This window comes from Theropithecus gelada, chromosome 1, assembly GCF_003255815.1.
Source record: "Theropithecus gelada isolate Dixy chromosome 1, Tgel_1.0, whole genome shotgun sequence".
NCBI classification, from domain to species: domain Eukaryota; kingdom Metazoa; phylum Chordata; class Mammalia; order Primates; family Cercopithecidae; genus Theropithecus; species Theropithecus gelada.
The window spans coordinates 102,032,384-102,049,820 of NC_037668.1; the positions used below are offsets into that span (position 1 = coordinate 102,032,384).

The following is a 17,437-nucleotide window of genomic DNA, read 5'->3' on the forward strand; positions in this document are numbered from 1 at the left end:
TGGTGCTTAATTATATAGATGTATTGGTCTCTATTTCATCTGTGTTCTTCTATTACCTCATCTAAAACGCTATTTCATAAAAAAAAAAAAAAAAAAAAAAAAGTCCACCCTTTTTAATTATCCCATCGCAGGTTGAGGTAAAAAAAGTACCTAAGAGCATAGAATGTGAGATTTTTACCTAAGCTTTAGTACTCATGTAAAAACAATCTGTGTTGATATCTGTATTGATACTTATATCTATAAATTTGTGTGAGTATATATCTATTGACCTTTAAGTATATGAGCAAATATGATTTTTTAATTATAAAGACCATCATATTTGCATTATACTACGTGGCCTAACAGTGGGATAAATCAGTATTTCTATAGGTAAAAAAAATCATCAGGCCAGGGGCTCTGGCTCACAGCTGTAATCTCAGCACTTTGTGAGGCTGAGGCGGGTGGATCACGAGGTCAGGAGTTCGAAACCAGCCTGGCCAATATGGTGAAACCCTGTCTTTACTAAAAATACAAAAATTAGCTGGGTGCGATGGCAGGCGCCTGTAGTCCCAGCTACTTGCGAGGCTGAGGCAGAAGAATCACTTGAACCCAGGAGGTGGAAGTTGCAGTGAGCCGAGATTGCCCCACTGAACTCCAGCCTGGGCAACAGAGTGAGACTCCATCAAACAAAAACATAAATTGTCTCTCAGGTATTTCAGGTATTTGAATATTCTTTCCACATGTTAACTCTCAGAAACTAACTCTCCACATAGATTTCTATCCATTATGAGTCTAAAAATTACAAACATTTCATAAATTATTTCAAAGAAAATAACACAACATTCATACACATGGAAGGAATTTTTTGCATGTGAATTTCTGAAATTTATTATAATAACATAAAACGCTTACATTTTAGGATAACAGGTTTAAATCCTAAGCAAAAGACAATAACAAACTATACTATTGAAGATTCTTAAGCTTTCTTTGTCCTTCAGTAGTAGCATACCTTTTAAATAATATAAATTCTTCAATGTCAAAATTATATATACAGACATACATATCAATAAAATAGAACTTAGAATCCAGGAATAAATCCTTGAATATAGTCAATTGAATTCTGACAAGACCAAGATGATTCAATAGAGATAAGAAATTTTTCTCCACAAATAATGCTGGGACACCTGGATATCTACATGTAAGATAACAAAGTCAAACTTTAACCTCACACCATATGAAAATTAGCTCATGATAGATTATAGGTCTAAATATAAGAGCTAATACTATAATTCTGCTAATACTATAATTCTGCTAAAATATATATTCTGCTAATACTATAAACTCTTAGCAGAAAACATAGAAAAAAAATCTTTGAGGCCTCAACTGAAAGAATGGTTTCTTAGATATGACACAAAAAATAAAGGCAACAACAAAAAAATATAAATGGAAGTTTACCAAAATTAAAAGCATCTGGGATTTAAAGAGAAATCCATTGAGAAAGTGAAAAGACAACCCACATAATGAGAAAATAACTTACAAATTATATATGTGATAAAAGATTTGTATCAAGAATATGTAAAGAATTCTTACAACTCAATAACAAAAAGATAACCTATTATAAAATGATCAAAGGATTTAAAAAGTTCCCCATAGAAGATATACAAAGGGACAATAAATACACAAAAAGATGCTGGCATCATCAATTGCTAGGGGAATGCAAATTAAAACCATCATGAGATTACTTTGTATCCAGTAAACAGTTATAATCTTAAAGACATAAAATAACAAGTATTGATAAGATTTTGGAGAAATTATAACTCTCATGCATTTATCATGTGAATGCAAAATGATACAACTGCTATGGAAAACTGTTGGGCAATTTCTCAAAAAGTCAAGTGTAGAACTACCATATCATCCAGTAATTTCACTGTTAGGTGTATACCCAAGAAAACTAAAAGCATATATTCATTCAGAAATTTGTACATGGATGTTTAGAGTAGCATTATTAAAAATATCCATGAATTAGAAGGAACTCAATGAATGAATGGAAAAACAAAATGTGGCATATCCATAAAATGGAATATTATTCGGCCATAAAAATAAACGAATTATTGATAAATGTTACAACATGGTTGACATGAGATTTGGGCAGCAAAAAAAAAGTGTTTCAACATGGATGACTCTTGAAAACATTATACTCAGTGAAAGCAGCCAGACATAAAATAACATATATGCATGATTCCACTTATATTAAATGCCAAGAATAGACAAATTCCCGGAGACAGAAAATAGGTTAATGTTCCCAGGAGCTGTAAGGAGAATTTCTAATGGGTATGGGATTTCTTTTGGGGAGTAATGAAAATTGTATTTAATTAGTGATGATAGTTTAACAAACTTGTGAATATACTAAAAACCACTGGAGTGAACACTTAAAAATGTTTTATTTTATGGTATGTGAATTATATCTCAGTAAAGGTGTTGTTATAAATTGTAAAGTTGGCAATGCAGCTTCAGTAGTGTTTGTCAAAACTATAACAAAATGTCAAAAATGTGAGATACTAAAAATAATTAACATAATAGCAAGAGACGTGAGAAAATTATTAAAATTTTTCAGGCAATTTAGGATTCACATTTTCAAAAACTATAACACTTTTTAGTATTTCTAATGGTAACTCAAGAATGTAAAAAGAAGCCAAGTAAATATAAATTTTACTGTTTTTACTGTTTGATAAAACTGAAGCTCAAAATAACTAAAATGCAGAAAATAACATGTTTATCATTAATTACTAGCTATAGCACTTCCAGAACTTTCATTTAAACTTGGTAATAGGATCTTACGCATATTCTCTCTTTGGGGATCCAAATATAAATTATTTGTTGGCATCTACAGAATTACAATAAATCAGGATTCAAGATGGACTAGTCAGAATAGAAGAAAAAACCTACAAAACAGTTTTTTTTTTTTTTTAATGATATAAATGCTTTTAGAATTTGCCTGTAGAAAGAAAACGTCTTGACAATTATTAGGCTTATATTCCCTCAAATTTTAGGAAGTAATGTACAACATATACTGTTCATGGAAGTTCTAGGAAGATAAGAAAACTATGAGAGAACTTTCAAACTTAAAAATAAACTATAAAATTGGAACTTTAAAACTTAAAAATAAATTATAAAATCAACACAAAGTGCGTAAGATTTAGTATTTAAAATACAGCTAAAACGAGAGAATGATTATCAGGTCAAAAGAAGACTGCACCAGATATACTTAGTAATGGAAATAAAATTTGGAGAGCAGAGACATCCATAACCAGGATAGGTTTAAATTGGATTAAATTCGGACTAATTCTCAAGTTTCAAAAAGCCCTATAAAAGATTTATTTAGGCCAGGCATGGTGGCTCACATCTGTAATCCCAGCACTTTGAAAGGCCAATGTAGGAGGACTGCTTGAGCCTAGAATTTCAAGACCAGCCTGGGCAACAACCTTGTCTCTAAAAAAAAAAAAAAAAAAAAAAAAAAAAAAAAAAAAAAAATTATAATGATAATAAAATAAAACTTAGCTGGGTGTATGGGTGTGTGCCTGTATTCCCAGCTACTAGAGAGGTTGAAGTGGAAGGATTGCTTGAGTCCAGGAGGTCAAGACTGGAGTGAGCCATGAATGTGCTACTTCACTCCAGCCTGGGCAACAGAGTGAGACACTATCTCAAAAAGAATAAGTAAATACATAAATTAAAATAAAAGAAATTTAAAAGTGTTTTGAAAATTAGGAAAGAGCTATCAAGAAAGCTAGGACTTATCAGGTCAGAACTTAAGAGAAGGCAAGATCCCCCAGTAAGTCCTCAAAGATGCTTTTGTTCTGATAATATTTGAAGTTCAGGAAGAAACTAAACTATAACTTTGGTGGCTCAAGGAAATTAGGAATCAAAAATCCAATCCTATGTTCACCAAAGTAGAAGATTCTGTTCATAGTGAGCTGGAAACCCACACAGCTACAGCATGATACAAGTAAACATGTAATAAAACAGACTCTAAATTAAAATGATATCTGAATAATCCATAAAATCTCAAGGTTTAAATTGTAACATGGTCAAATATTGGTGGTGATTCACAGTTTCTAGTGGTAGAAAATGGAAACAATTTCTGGAGGAAAGTACCTTCATTCTATGGCCCAAAATTTTCACAACTGATATTTCAAATACAATGAGCAGTACACAAGACACAGTACACAAGATACACTGAGGTATCAAATGAACATGAACAGACAAAAGACTATAGAGTTACTCCGACTACTATTTTTCAATAAAGAATGAGTAATTTTGATATACCTGCAGGAAAAGAACAAAAAATTGTAATTTACTGATTAAATATAGCTAACAAGAAAATTAGTGAACTGGAAGAGTAGTGAAAAAAATTTCAGAAAGCATCAAGGAGGAAAAAAAAAGTGAAATTCACAGAATAGAAAAGAAGAACCATAGAGAATACAAGTTTATTAGTAAAAAGTAACAAACATCCTATTGCAAGATCTTTGACATCAGTGCAACCTAATTTTGCTTTAAGTGTCTCAGGTAAATAAATGTCTTAATAATTCAAGTTGAAAGTATCTATTTTATTTTATAATATTTTATTATAACATTGTATCTCCATTAAATACTTTCTTTACTTCTTGATTATTTCCTATTTGCTTTGACAATTGCTTTCCACAGCTACTCTGCAGCAAAGATTTATATTTTTTCTTCAATATTGGTTTTCCTTCATTTTCATAACAGAATCTCTGACTTTTGTCTGGGCACATTTCTGCTTAAGATAATGCCTACATAGTTCGGCCTTCCTTGCCGCTGAATGTAATGATACAACCAAAATCTGGCTAAAGATATATTGTGTGGCATCATTTAGAAACCTTACTTAAAACACAGTTACAAGTTCCCTTACACCTTTATTTTCTATCTCTTCCTCTTTCTTGATGGCTGGAGTGTGCATGTGATGGGTGGAGTAAGTGCAGTCATTTTGGGTCATGAGGTACCATTTGACTGGAGGTCATGTGCAGAAAAGCAGGAGACAAAAAGAGTCGGTCACTAAGTACTGAGTGAAATAGTTCCATAATATCAGTCCTAGATTGTATACCTTTGGAGTTTTACATGAGAGGTGAACAAACATATTAGTATCATTTTAGATCTTTATTACACATAGCTGAATCTAATTTAAACTGATAGCAATATGTAGCTGGAAGTGGGATAGTACAGATGAAAGAAATGTAAAACATCTGACACTACCTTATTAAAGGAGATTGGGTAAGGACTAAAGATATTACAGGCTGAAGAGCTGGTGGCCCTTGTTTTTATGGCTTCAAAACATTTTCACTTTGGAAAGCAGGCTACATGCTAACTGAGTGTGTTCTGTTACTGAAATTGTCAAACAAATACCATATTTGACTGTGTGTTCGATGTTACTAGTACCTTTTATTTAAGTCTTTTGAGAGAAAAAAATCTGGGTTATATCCAGCCAGCCTGAAATAAGAGATGGAAACAAAATAAAAATTTTGATAAGGCAGGTACTCTTTGTAGTCTGCAGGTTAAGTTTACTGAGATTCTAGTGATTCAGGGTCTTGTGTAGATGAAAAAAACAACCTCTTTGTTCCTCAAATTGAAGCGGTTACAATAGGGGACTTCAAAGTAGAACTAAGACTTACACACAAAGATGTAAATGTCTGCAGGAAAGATGAGATTAAGAATTTTGTCTTCCCTCCAACACCCATTGTTTCAGAAAGTTCACCTATGGTCGCTATCATTAATTTGGAAGACAGGAAAATGAGTAGAGAAAAAAATCAGTAAGTGAAAGACCAGAAGCTTCAGGATTATAAACAATGTCTAAACAAGATCTTTCTGCTTACTTTCTACTTACCACAGAAACTACTGACATCAAATAAATCAGAAGCATACTAAGTTTTTGAAAGAAATGCATTACCAAAAAAAATAAAGTCTGTCCTAAAAATACCTGTGGTTTTTCAATCTCTATAGCAACCCACAGGCCCCTAAATCTATTAAGACTATGAAACTCCAACACTCAAGAGGAAAAAATTCTCTAATACCTACTTCTGATGTTGCCATAAATATGAATAAACAGGTGAGATGTTTTCACAGGGAAAATATAGGAGATTTTCCAGATGTGTTTATTTCAAGAGAAGAAAGTGTTTACTATTCCTATCAGACTGATTTGGTAACTGCTATAGGGGCAAAAACAACTGTGATTCCCTTTTCCAAATTAGAGTTTTATTATAAATATGCTGTTTCTATGCGACTTTATATGCTTGGTATGTAGAAGGTGAATATTTTATATTTTAGCTATAGGTTGCTAGACTATGAGTTGTTATATCTTGTCTTAGTGAAGCAGACTGGACATCTACCAGTATAACAATTGGAATTAAGTTTAGCTGCAGGTAGTGACTTACTCAATATAGGAGTACTTCCATCTCACATGAATATCTGAATGTAAGAAGACCAGGACTCGTATGAAAACTCTGCAATTTTCTGTAATCCAGGATACTTCCAGGTTTCCACTCATATGTGGCTTTCACTCCCATGGTCTAAAATGAAGTTCCAAGCCACAGGATGAAGGAAAGCAGAAAGAAGAGACAAAATCCATTGCCAACTGTCTTTTGGGGACATTTTTCAGAATCTGCCAAATACTTCCATTCATGACATGGTATGGTGAGCTGAATAGGGCTGCCAAATCATCTATGTCCTAATCCCCTGAACCCTGTGAATGTCACCTTATATATTAGTTGGGTAGGGCTTCCATAAAATACCATAGTCTGAGTGGTTTAAAACATAGTCTTTTTTTTTTTTTTTTCTCACAGGTCTGAAAGTTGGAAGTCCAAGGTAAAGGTTCCAGCTGATTCAGCTTCTGATGAGGGCTGCTACTGGCTTGCAGATGACAGTCTTCTCCCTATGTCTTGATATAGTCTTTCCTCAGTGTGTGCACATAGGGTAGGGGGAGGAGGAGATTCTTAATCCTATCAGATCAGGGCCCCATCCTTATGACCTCATTTAACCGTAATTACTTCTTTAGAGTCCCTATCTCCAAATATAGCCACACGAGATTAGAATTTCAACATATGAATTTTGAAGGGACACATTCAACTCATGATACTTTGTAGGCAAAAAGATCTTTTCAGGTGTGATTAAGGATGTTGAGATGAGTTGATTATTGTGGTGTGCCTGATAAAATAATAAGCGTCTTTATAAGAGGGAGGCAGGACATTAGAGAGGATGTAAGAGATGAAATGACAGAAGCAAGAGGTTAGGGTGATGTGAGGTAGGGAATATAAGCCACAGAATATAGGCAGCTTCCAGAAACTAGACTAGGCAAGAAAACAGATTCCGCCCTGGAGACTTCGAAAAACATCAGCCATGTAAACACTTTGATTTAGCCAAGTAAAGCCAATTTTAGTCTTCTAGAACTATAAAGGAATAAATGTATCTTGTTTTAAGCCACCAAATTTGTAGTAATAGAAAACTAATATACATGGCGATACTTAATTGCTAGAGAAGCTACAAAATGCAAATTAATCCAGACAGCTAAAATTTGGGGATGCTATTACAGAGGAAGAGAGATATGATAGATATTAGAGAGCAAACATCACTTACTGCCACGAGAAATGATGGAATTTTTGCTATTATAGTGACATAAGCTTTTAGGTTTGCTTCCTTTGGTAGAGGCTTCGTGTTCTGTTTTGGAAAGGGTACATGCAAATGTTTGAAATTGTCCTTAAGTAGTCATTCCAATCTTATTCTACAATAAAAGAAACCCATGTTTTAGCTGGGCATTTGGATGGTCTGAATGAGACTATATTTCTTAGCCTCTTGTAGCCGTATGCTCAATTTGTGGCCTACCAGATAGAAGCAGAGTGTTGCATGGAAGATCCTAGGAACTTTCCAAAAGTAAACACAATCGTTATGCCCTCTTCTTCATTTCCTCTTCTTTCCGGCTGGTTAGAATGAAAGCATAATGAGTGGATCTGGTGAAACTATTGTGGACCACGAGATGACCTGCAAAATAGAGGCCTTGTACAGTGGAGCAACAGGATAAAAGGAGTGAAGAACTCTGAGAACATTATGATGCAGAGTTGTTATACCAGCGATGCACCGTCTATATCTTGATTTTTATGTGAGAGAAAAGTTGTTTTGTTTAAGTCACTATTAGGGATGATTACTCCCAATTCTAACTACTGCATTTTCTTCCTTCTTTATTATTTCTCTCATAGAACTGTTCATGTAAATTTTTACTCATGTCTCTACATACATATCCATGACATGTATGACAAAATTTTGTCTTTAAAAATGTAACATTAGTGAAGTTATTTAAAGGCATATGTGTTGTGAACTATTATAACTAAGATATTGGGGAAGAAACTTGTTAAATATATTATGCCTAAATAAATCTCAGAAGCAACTTACATTACGCACAGGAATTCTAGCTAATGAGTAAGAATGCTTTTTTATGTAGACAGCATATTCAATATTGCGTACTTTTGTACTCTAAATTCATAGTCATATATAACTACACCATGGTCACATGGGAGCACAGCAAATAAAAAATGTAAAAATACATTTAGGTTATTACTGTCAACTTTTAAGTTTATCCAAAACATTCCTAATCTAAGTGTTACTTTATCGTCATATAGTTATATTTAAAAGGAAATGATAAAAATTATATCTGATGGAGATGTTTAGCAGAGGTTCTCAAACTTTTTGGTCACAGAATTCCTTTATTTGCTTCAAAATTATGAGATCCCTAAAAATCTTTTGTTTATGTGTATTATATTCTTTCAATATTTACCATATTAGAAATTCAAAGTGTAAAATGTTTAAAGTGTGTATTAATTTATGTAAAATAACAATAAGAAATCCATTTTATTTTCATGAAATTATACATTATAAAACCAAACTATATTACAAAATATCACTGTTAAGAGTGGGACTGGTCTATATTTTTAAGAATAGATGTAGTATCTCGCTTAATAGATAACCCAGATTTTCATATCTTTTTATATATTAAACCTCTTATTGTATCATGTCATGCAGGCTCTGGAAAAACTCCATGATACAGTAATGAGAGAATGAGAGTCAAAAAGGAAAACACTGTTTTAGTATTATCATAAAAGCTATATTGGTATGGTGGATCCTTTAAAAAGATTTCAGGAACCTAAGGTGGTCCCTGAACTACACTTTGAGAACCACTATTATACAGAATAACTATAAAGATAAATCTTACGAAACTGGACCAATTATAGGAAAGCCAGTCAAAAGGCATGAAAATTCTCAAAGTTGTAAGAGAATGCATATGATGACTATCAGGAGGACAAAGTAGATGAGAAAAAAAAAAATCTCCATAGTTTTATCTCAGATCAAGAGGGAAAATCATATTTAGAAAATAATAAAATGAAACTATTGCTCTCAAAATTATTTGATACAGTATTGTCTGCACTGAGAGGTAAATAAAGGTATAATGTTGAATATTTTCATTAAGAACTGATTTAAAAATCACCTAAGCACTTGAATAAACACAGTCTCAAAAATTATATAAAAAATGTCCAATTAAACTAATCATCAGGAAAATGCAAATCAAAACTGCAATAAGATATTACCTCATACCTGTTAAGATGGCTATTATAAAAAAACAGTAAAAGACAAGTGTTGGTAAGAATATGAAAAAGCTGAAACTCCTTTGCACTGTTTTTGAAAAAGCAAAATGATGTAGCAGCTATAAAAAGCAGGATGGAGGTTCTTCAAAGAATTAAAATTAGAACTATGATATGATTCAGCAATTCCACTTCTGGTTACTTATCCAAAAGAATTGAGATTGAGATCTCAAAGACATGAATACTTCCTAGTTCCTTTCTCTTACTCTTTCCCTTTCCTAGGACGTATTGTGGCATTAGATAAACCCTCTGTTCAACTCTCTCATTTCCCCAGCAATTTCTCTATTGACCTTGGCAATTCGCACATCTTTCTACCTCAGATTATGTATTAATCTAGCATCCACTTGCTGTTTTTCAAAACCAATTCTGCAATTACTTGGTTTAAAACCTTTCTTATCCACATATATGGAGCTAGGTATAATAAATGGTGTCAAAGTGGGGTTTCTCCAGAAAGGGCTATAGCCTCCCTTCTAAGCCATCAATATTGCTTCCTTGGACCTTTAAAGGATGGTCGGAAATTATCTTTAGCCTCTGGTAGCTCTAGTATCTTCCCCATAGATTCTTCTGATAAATATCTTATACGTCTACCTAAGTAGACACTAAAAACCACTACTTCTCAGAATTCCTAATACTCAAGACAACTCCAACTTCTTATAAGAGACCCCTTAGTTGCAGGTGGCTGATTAAACTGTACTTCGATGTGTATATTTCTCTCATATCCATTCTTTACAAAATCAACCTCTGCCCAGTGAGATTTCTCTAGCTCTTCCCCATCCCCTACAAGTTCCAGCATAGAACTTGCTTGATTGCAAGTTCTTACGCCTTATGCTTTACTACAGTGCTTGGAACATTGTAAATATTCAGTAAATACCCATTTAAAATAAATTGCATTACTGGTGGAACCCTAAAATGAGAGTTATACAATAACAAAGGTCAATTTTTAGAGTAGATGTAAGAATGTAATCACAAAGCTCATTTCTTAGCATTAGTTAAGCTAGAACAAATCCCAGAAGCTGAATAATAATAAAATTTTACTTTCCAGCATAAGGAAACACACTATTCCACAAAACAATGACATAAATTGACCCCAAAAATAAAAATACTTAAACATACTTTTTTTTTTTTTAACATTCCATATTATAAAAGAGGGTGACCAGTTCCACATTTCCTAAATCTCATAGAGAATCAACTCCTTCACTGTTTTCTTAGCATCATTTTCTGTTGAACAAGATAAAAAAGAAGATGAGCGGTAGATTCAATATTTTGGCTTGTAATATTATGGAACGAATTATTCTCCCTCTGTCCTTCCCCCCTCCATATTTACCTGAATTTAAAGTAGACGTAAAATATTAAAAGCAATCAAATAAGACTAGTTCTTGATGTATAAAATTACAGCAACCTCACCCTGACTTGCCAGCTATGTTCTGCATCACTCTAGTGAAAGCCAGCTACATAGACTGTGATATAAATGCACTTCTATGCTTTGCAATGCAGTAGTCCTGAGTAAGGTGAATCCTTCTCTTTCCTCTCCTATATAGGACAGGTGACAAAGTATCTCATTTTTCTACTAGTAAAAAGAAAATTACACCTCATCAAAGAATATACATAGATGGCAAGTAAGCATATGAAATGTTCGACATCATATGCAATTAAGGGAAATATAAATTAAAGCAAAAACGAGGTACTACTACCTACCTATTAATATGACCAAAATCCAAAACACTGACAATACCAAAAGTTGATGAGACCTTGTGGAGCAATAGGAACTCTTATTCATTGCTGATGGGAATGCAAAATGGTACAGCTGTTTGTATGACATTCTTGTCAGACAGTCCAGCAATTGTATTCCTTGATATTTACCAAAATGAATTAAAAACATGCCCACACAAAAAAAAAACCTGCGTACAATATTTGTAGCAGCTTTATTCATAATTGCCAAAACTTGCAAGCAAACAAGATGTCCTTCAACAGGTGAATGGATGATCTTTCATACAATGGAATATTATTCAGTGCTAAAAATAAAATGTGTGCTCAAAGCCACATGCAAAGGCATAAAGGAGACTTAAACACGTATTACCAAGTGAAAGAAGCCAATATGAAAAGGTTACATACTGTATGATTTCAACTATATGACATTTCAGAAAAGGCAAAACTGTGGAGACAGTGAAAGGATCAGTGGTTGCCACGGGTAAGATAAGAAGGATAGGCAGAGTACAAAGAACTTTTAGGACAGTGAAACAATTCTGTATACTACAATAGTGAACACATACAATTATACATTTGTCAAAACCTATAAAGTGTACAACACCAACAGTGAACCGCAATGGAAACTACGGACTACCTGTGATAATGATGTGTCAGTACATCTATTTAATAAATTTACCACTGTGGTGTAGGATGTCAATTTGGGGGTATAGGGAAACTCTCTGTACTTCCCTCTCAACTTTGTTATGAAACTAACACTGCTTTAACAAATGAAGTTTATGAATTAAAAAGAAGAGAACTGATGATGTGGCATAAAATATAAAACAGAGGTGCCTGAAGGCAATATTTCTATATTTATGTTGTCAAAAAAGTAAGTAATTTTTTTGTTCACAATAAAAACATTTTTATTTTGCAAATAAAACATATTTGAATTTTTAAAAAGAATGTGTAAACCTTTAGAAAGAAAGTAGTAATTATCTAAAATTGTATTAACTATGAACACTATTAATATCTTGCTGACTATACCTTAATGTATTTTTGCACATCTATGTGGTGTGTGTGTGTGTGTGTGTGTGTGTGTGTATGGCCAGGCTGGTCTTGAACTCCTGGCCTCAATTAATCTATCCACCTTGGCCTCCTAAGTGCTGAGATTACAGACATGAGCCACCATGGCTGGCCTATGTGGTATAATTAAAAAGTTATTTTGTTTATATTTTTGAACGCTTATTAAAATTATAATAGATTTAAATACAAACAGCTCATCAGATTTAAAAATATATATATATTTAAACCTTTAGAATAATACATCTAATAATAATTAATGGAAAGGGTTCATAGGGAGAATTGTATATGAGAACATTTAATTTTATTTGATCTTACAAAATGGCACTCAACATAGCATGCATATAGTTCCATGAGTCCTATCTATGGGAAAAATTAATCTTTAGAAGCAAAGCCAAAATCAATAAAAATATTCTAGAATTCAAGCAAATCAGCATTATGAAACCAATCTTACTTTAGTATAGCTGAAAGCCAGGTTATTTTATGTCAGGTGTTTTCTGGAGGTATACAAAGCCATAGAGTACAGGATGTGAACATTCAGTACATTAGAAGTGGTTCTGAGTAAGAGATCCCTTTCAGAAAGGTTGTATATGGTTACCCTATAGAAAGGTTTCCTCCTTTGTTGATAACCAGGGAGAATCAGGCACCCTCTCCAGAAGATTAAGACAGAGGGTGTGAAATTCCAATTTTCATGCCTCAAGGAGAAAGGGTATTGCTCAAGTTCTAAGAAAAAGATTAGATCATTATTCTAGGAAGTGGACTGTCAAAAAAGATAGAAATTCACCACATATAGACTGATTCTTTTCTTTCCACATGGTTGAAGCAGTAAAAGTTTCTGGCCATCACTTTCTTACTTCACAGATGCTTTCTCTCCTTCCTTACAACATAGGAACTAAATCAGCACAAGGATGCTTCAGATGTATGTGGCAGGGAGTGGGGATGGCCGGGGGAGGAAAAGAGGGGAGCTAGGCTGCCTCTGACATAAATATTTTGGGAAATGCCCCCATCTCTTTCCTTTTGGCTCCCATGGGTGTGACTCTCTCTCACAACATATTCCTTCTAAAATTCATGTTTGAAACATAGGAAGTAGATGAAAGAAGACTATTTATGCCAACAAAGTATAGATAATAAAGGAATTACAGCACAGTCCAGTCTAGGTTACTTACTATAAGTTTATAAGGAATTTGAAGTCAAAGCCCCTGTGGGGTTTTGGTGTGTTTGCTATTACTCCCTGAACATATATTTTGCTTAGAACAGCAGTAACCTCCAAGGGAAAGGATCAATGATACCAAAGCCGATTTTAAATATCTTTAGGCATCCTAGCAAACTTTTTCATATTAGTATTCAGATTTTCCTAAAATCTATCATAATAGTATACAAGTTTTCCTACAATTGGATCTAATTGAACTCTCACAGTTCTGTATTTATGCCAGCCTCATCTGTACAAGTCACAACAATGCTTTCGTATCTGTAAGCCATGGAAAAATAATGTCCCTAGTAAATGTTCCACATCCTCCATTTCTTCTATTCTGACCCAACTGCTTTTGTCAAATTCATTCTTCATGGTTTCTGACTTCTGGTTCTGTATCTCATTTACAGTTAGTTATTGCTCTATAAACACTGGATGTTTATTTGAACCTCTAGTTTTGCATCGTGGTATTTCCTAAGTGAATGTAGCTTGAACTTACTCCTCTGGCTCTTTGCATTTTAGGTTTCCATAGTTACGGGGAAATGTTAAATCCTTTAGATCAAGCACATTTTATCCCCAAACAGGAGAAGATTCAGATACTGATTACTTCATCTAATTACTGAACCTTGAATTCTATTCTTGGCTAATCCTTTGTATTGCTTTGCTCATGGCATGTTTTGTTGTTGCTATTGTTTTGTCTTGTTTTCTATGAACTCTCAGTATTAAATGTACATGTTTTCTCACCCCCACCCCTTTCCCTACTCCTTAACCCTTTCACTGTTCCTTTAGATTTATCAATTATCACTATAGTTTCTTACAAACCAAACTCTAAGGCACAAGAAATCAAGTAGCTCACTTAGTCAATATATTATTCTTTTATTATTTTTACCACTCAAAATAATAAAAGATAAAAGAATAATAAGTGAATAAAAATAATGCATAATGAATAAAATAATAATATGTAATTATCATATAAATAATAAAATAAGAATAATGAAAGATAATAATAAAAGAATAATACATTAACTAAGTGAGCTGAAGAGGAAACTACAAATGAAGGCAGCAGAAGATTGAAGGACAATTTTATACAAAGAAAGTATTCATCAAAAAATAAAATTTACAATTAAAATAATTTTAATTACTTTAAGAAATTGAGATGAAGACAACTTCTATATTAATATTCTATTAATGGTGGTAATAAACGATAAAAATGCATAAGACAATGTACATATTTATCAACTATGAAAAAATAGTTCTTAAAAAGTAACATGATACAGTTAGCAGAATTATTAAAAATACAAGGGAGATTTCAAACATTCTTTATGATAAATTTATCTGGAAAAAACTTCATAATATTCAAAATACTTGCAAATCCCTAACAATGGTACATTTTATATAACTTTACACATACTAAAAAATCTTTGGAAAATGAGTATTTTTTTTGATTTCATGCACATATATATTCGCTTGCCACAACACAATATATATACATAATATATATTTATACGCACATACATTGGTTGTCAATATATTCAAATTAGTTATAATTACACAACAAACTGGTTATCAATATACTGATATCATACTCTCTAATCATACTCTGAAATCATACTCTGTATAAAGCATATAGAAAAGCAGGTGGTATGCTCTGAAATCCAGTGATTTTATATTCTACACAGAGGGTTAAAACATACTTCAGATGAACTTTATAATTTCATAATGCACACTATCATCTGGAGCAAATTAATACTGTTGGCACTGAGTGCTGATGAGGGACAAGTTTTGAGTAGAACACATTTGCCTTTTGTATCCTATGTTTTTATTCAATGAATAACTTTCACACAATTTAAGGAGTTGAGGACATTCCTATGCTATATCTGGAACATAGGTCTTCAGTTGCATTGAAATAAGACTAATGACAGTCTGTACCTTTTGCATTCCCTTATAACAATGCCAATGTAATAGAAATATTTATAGCTCAGGCTACTCAAGCAGAGAGCCACAAATGAAGGAGCTTATCACAAACCAAGTGCTTTAGAAATTATAATGTTCACTCCAGTTAATACTACTATAATGCTAACTATTCACTTCTATCATTAATTAGTGTCCAAATCAAAACAAAATTATAAAGATAAAAAAACACAAATTCTGGAGTCAGAAGACCTGGAGTCCAATCCTACCTATCAATTGTGTAGCTTTTGGTAAGTTAATTAACCTCTATGTCTCTTAGTTTTCATATTGCTCAAAATGAGATAAAAATATCTATCTATGGTGCTACAGAGAATAAGTTACATACCACTTGCAAAATGTCTAGCACAGTGTCTGGGATATAGTAGGCATTCAACCAACATAAATAAATTTCTTTCTATTTCTACTGTGTCCTCAAAGCAATTCATAATATAGCACAAAACAACGAAGGAATGTTGTATTATACAGAGTTAGCACTCTTTAATAAAGTAAATATTTATGTTTTCAATCACTGAGAAGTGGTTTTTACATTACTATTACTACTTGTAAAAATGAAATAAAAAATTATATATTTAAAGCATAAATTATTAAATGGTTGTGTATACTATTAATGCACCATAAAAATATATTTGTATTACATTACTATATGACTTTTTTCAATCAAAAAATATAAAGCAGGATATTAATAATATAATGAAGGAAATTTAATAGACTGAAGAAATAATAGTGCTACCGAAATTGCAAACTTTAATATCTTAAATAAAAACATTTCAAAGAAAAATAATACACTAATTATACTTACATGTTTCCAATATGCAAGCTTTCCTTTTATATTAGTTTCAGGTTTGAAAAAGAGATCCTTAAGGAGCTTATCTTCATATCCTTTGGTTATGTAAATCCATTTTGTTTCATATCCTCTAATAATTTTTTCCCGATGTTTTTTATGCAAAAACACAGGGCTGAATATAAGGAAAGCGGAAAACTGCTTGTTAGTTTGGTGTCATTAAAAAATGTGATAATCAGTCATGAGTTCACTTACATCTTAGAAAACATGGTGGTAAATTGAATGTAATAATATATTTATTTTCATCGTATTGTTATATAATGCTACTTAGTAACTAAGGTTTATCCATCAGCAATCATCAGAGGATAAATGAATGCTGAGAATTTTGTCTGATATGAATCTAGAAACAATTCTGTACTTACATCTGGCTAAGCATTTTAATAAATAATGGGAAGAAGAACATGTCTAAATTATCTATAGAAAAATAAGGTAAGCAGTGTGAAGTGTTTTTTTTTTTTATTTTCCAACCTAGTGAAGAAGGAACTTTTAAAATGAGGTTAAGAGTTATTACTATGCCACAAAAATTATATTTGTACTTCATTACAAACTAGGAAATATGCTCTAGAGCAGTATGTCCAACATAATATAAGTCAAAAATAATTTTAAGTTTTTCATTAGACACACTAAGAAAAAGTTTTAAAAACAGGTGAGTTTAATTTTAATACTATGCTTTATTTAACCCAATAGATCAAAAATATTACCCAATAAATGGCATCTACAAGCTGACATCATACTCAATGGTCAAAAACTACATGTTTTCCCTCTAAGATTAAAAACAAGGAAAGGATGTAATCTTTCATTAAACCTACTTAATATTGTACTACAATGCCTACTGGTCTAAGAAGGCAATAAAAAGAAAACCATAGGCCAATCTCACCTTTGAACACAGGCACAAAAATTCTAAATATTATTGAAAAGAATCTAACAATGTAAGCAAAGAATAATAACACTATGATCATGTGTTATAAAACTCACTACATCAACAAATTAGTAGAG

General features: G+C 32.4%; 1 protein-coding gene across 2 annotated transcripts in view; it reads right to left on the minus strand.

Moving 5' to 3' along the window:
* The window catches only part of LRRIQ3 (leucine rich repeats and IQ motif containing 3), a 162,035-nt gene that overhangs the window by 67,681 nt on the left and 76,917 nt on the right, over nucleotides 1–17,437 (minus strand). For both annotated transcript variants that reach the window (XM_025398024.1, XM_025398020.1), the window contains exon 5: nucleotides 16,400–16,556. In XM_025398024.1, the coding sequence (XP_025253809.1) occupies nucleotides 16,400–16,556 (157 nt within the window). The remainder of the gene's footprint in view (nucleotides 1–16,399; nucleotides 16,557–17,437) is intronic.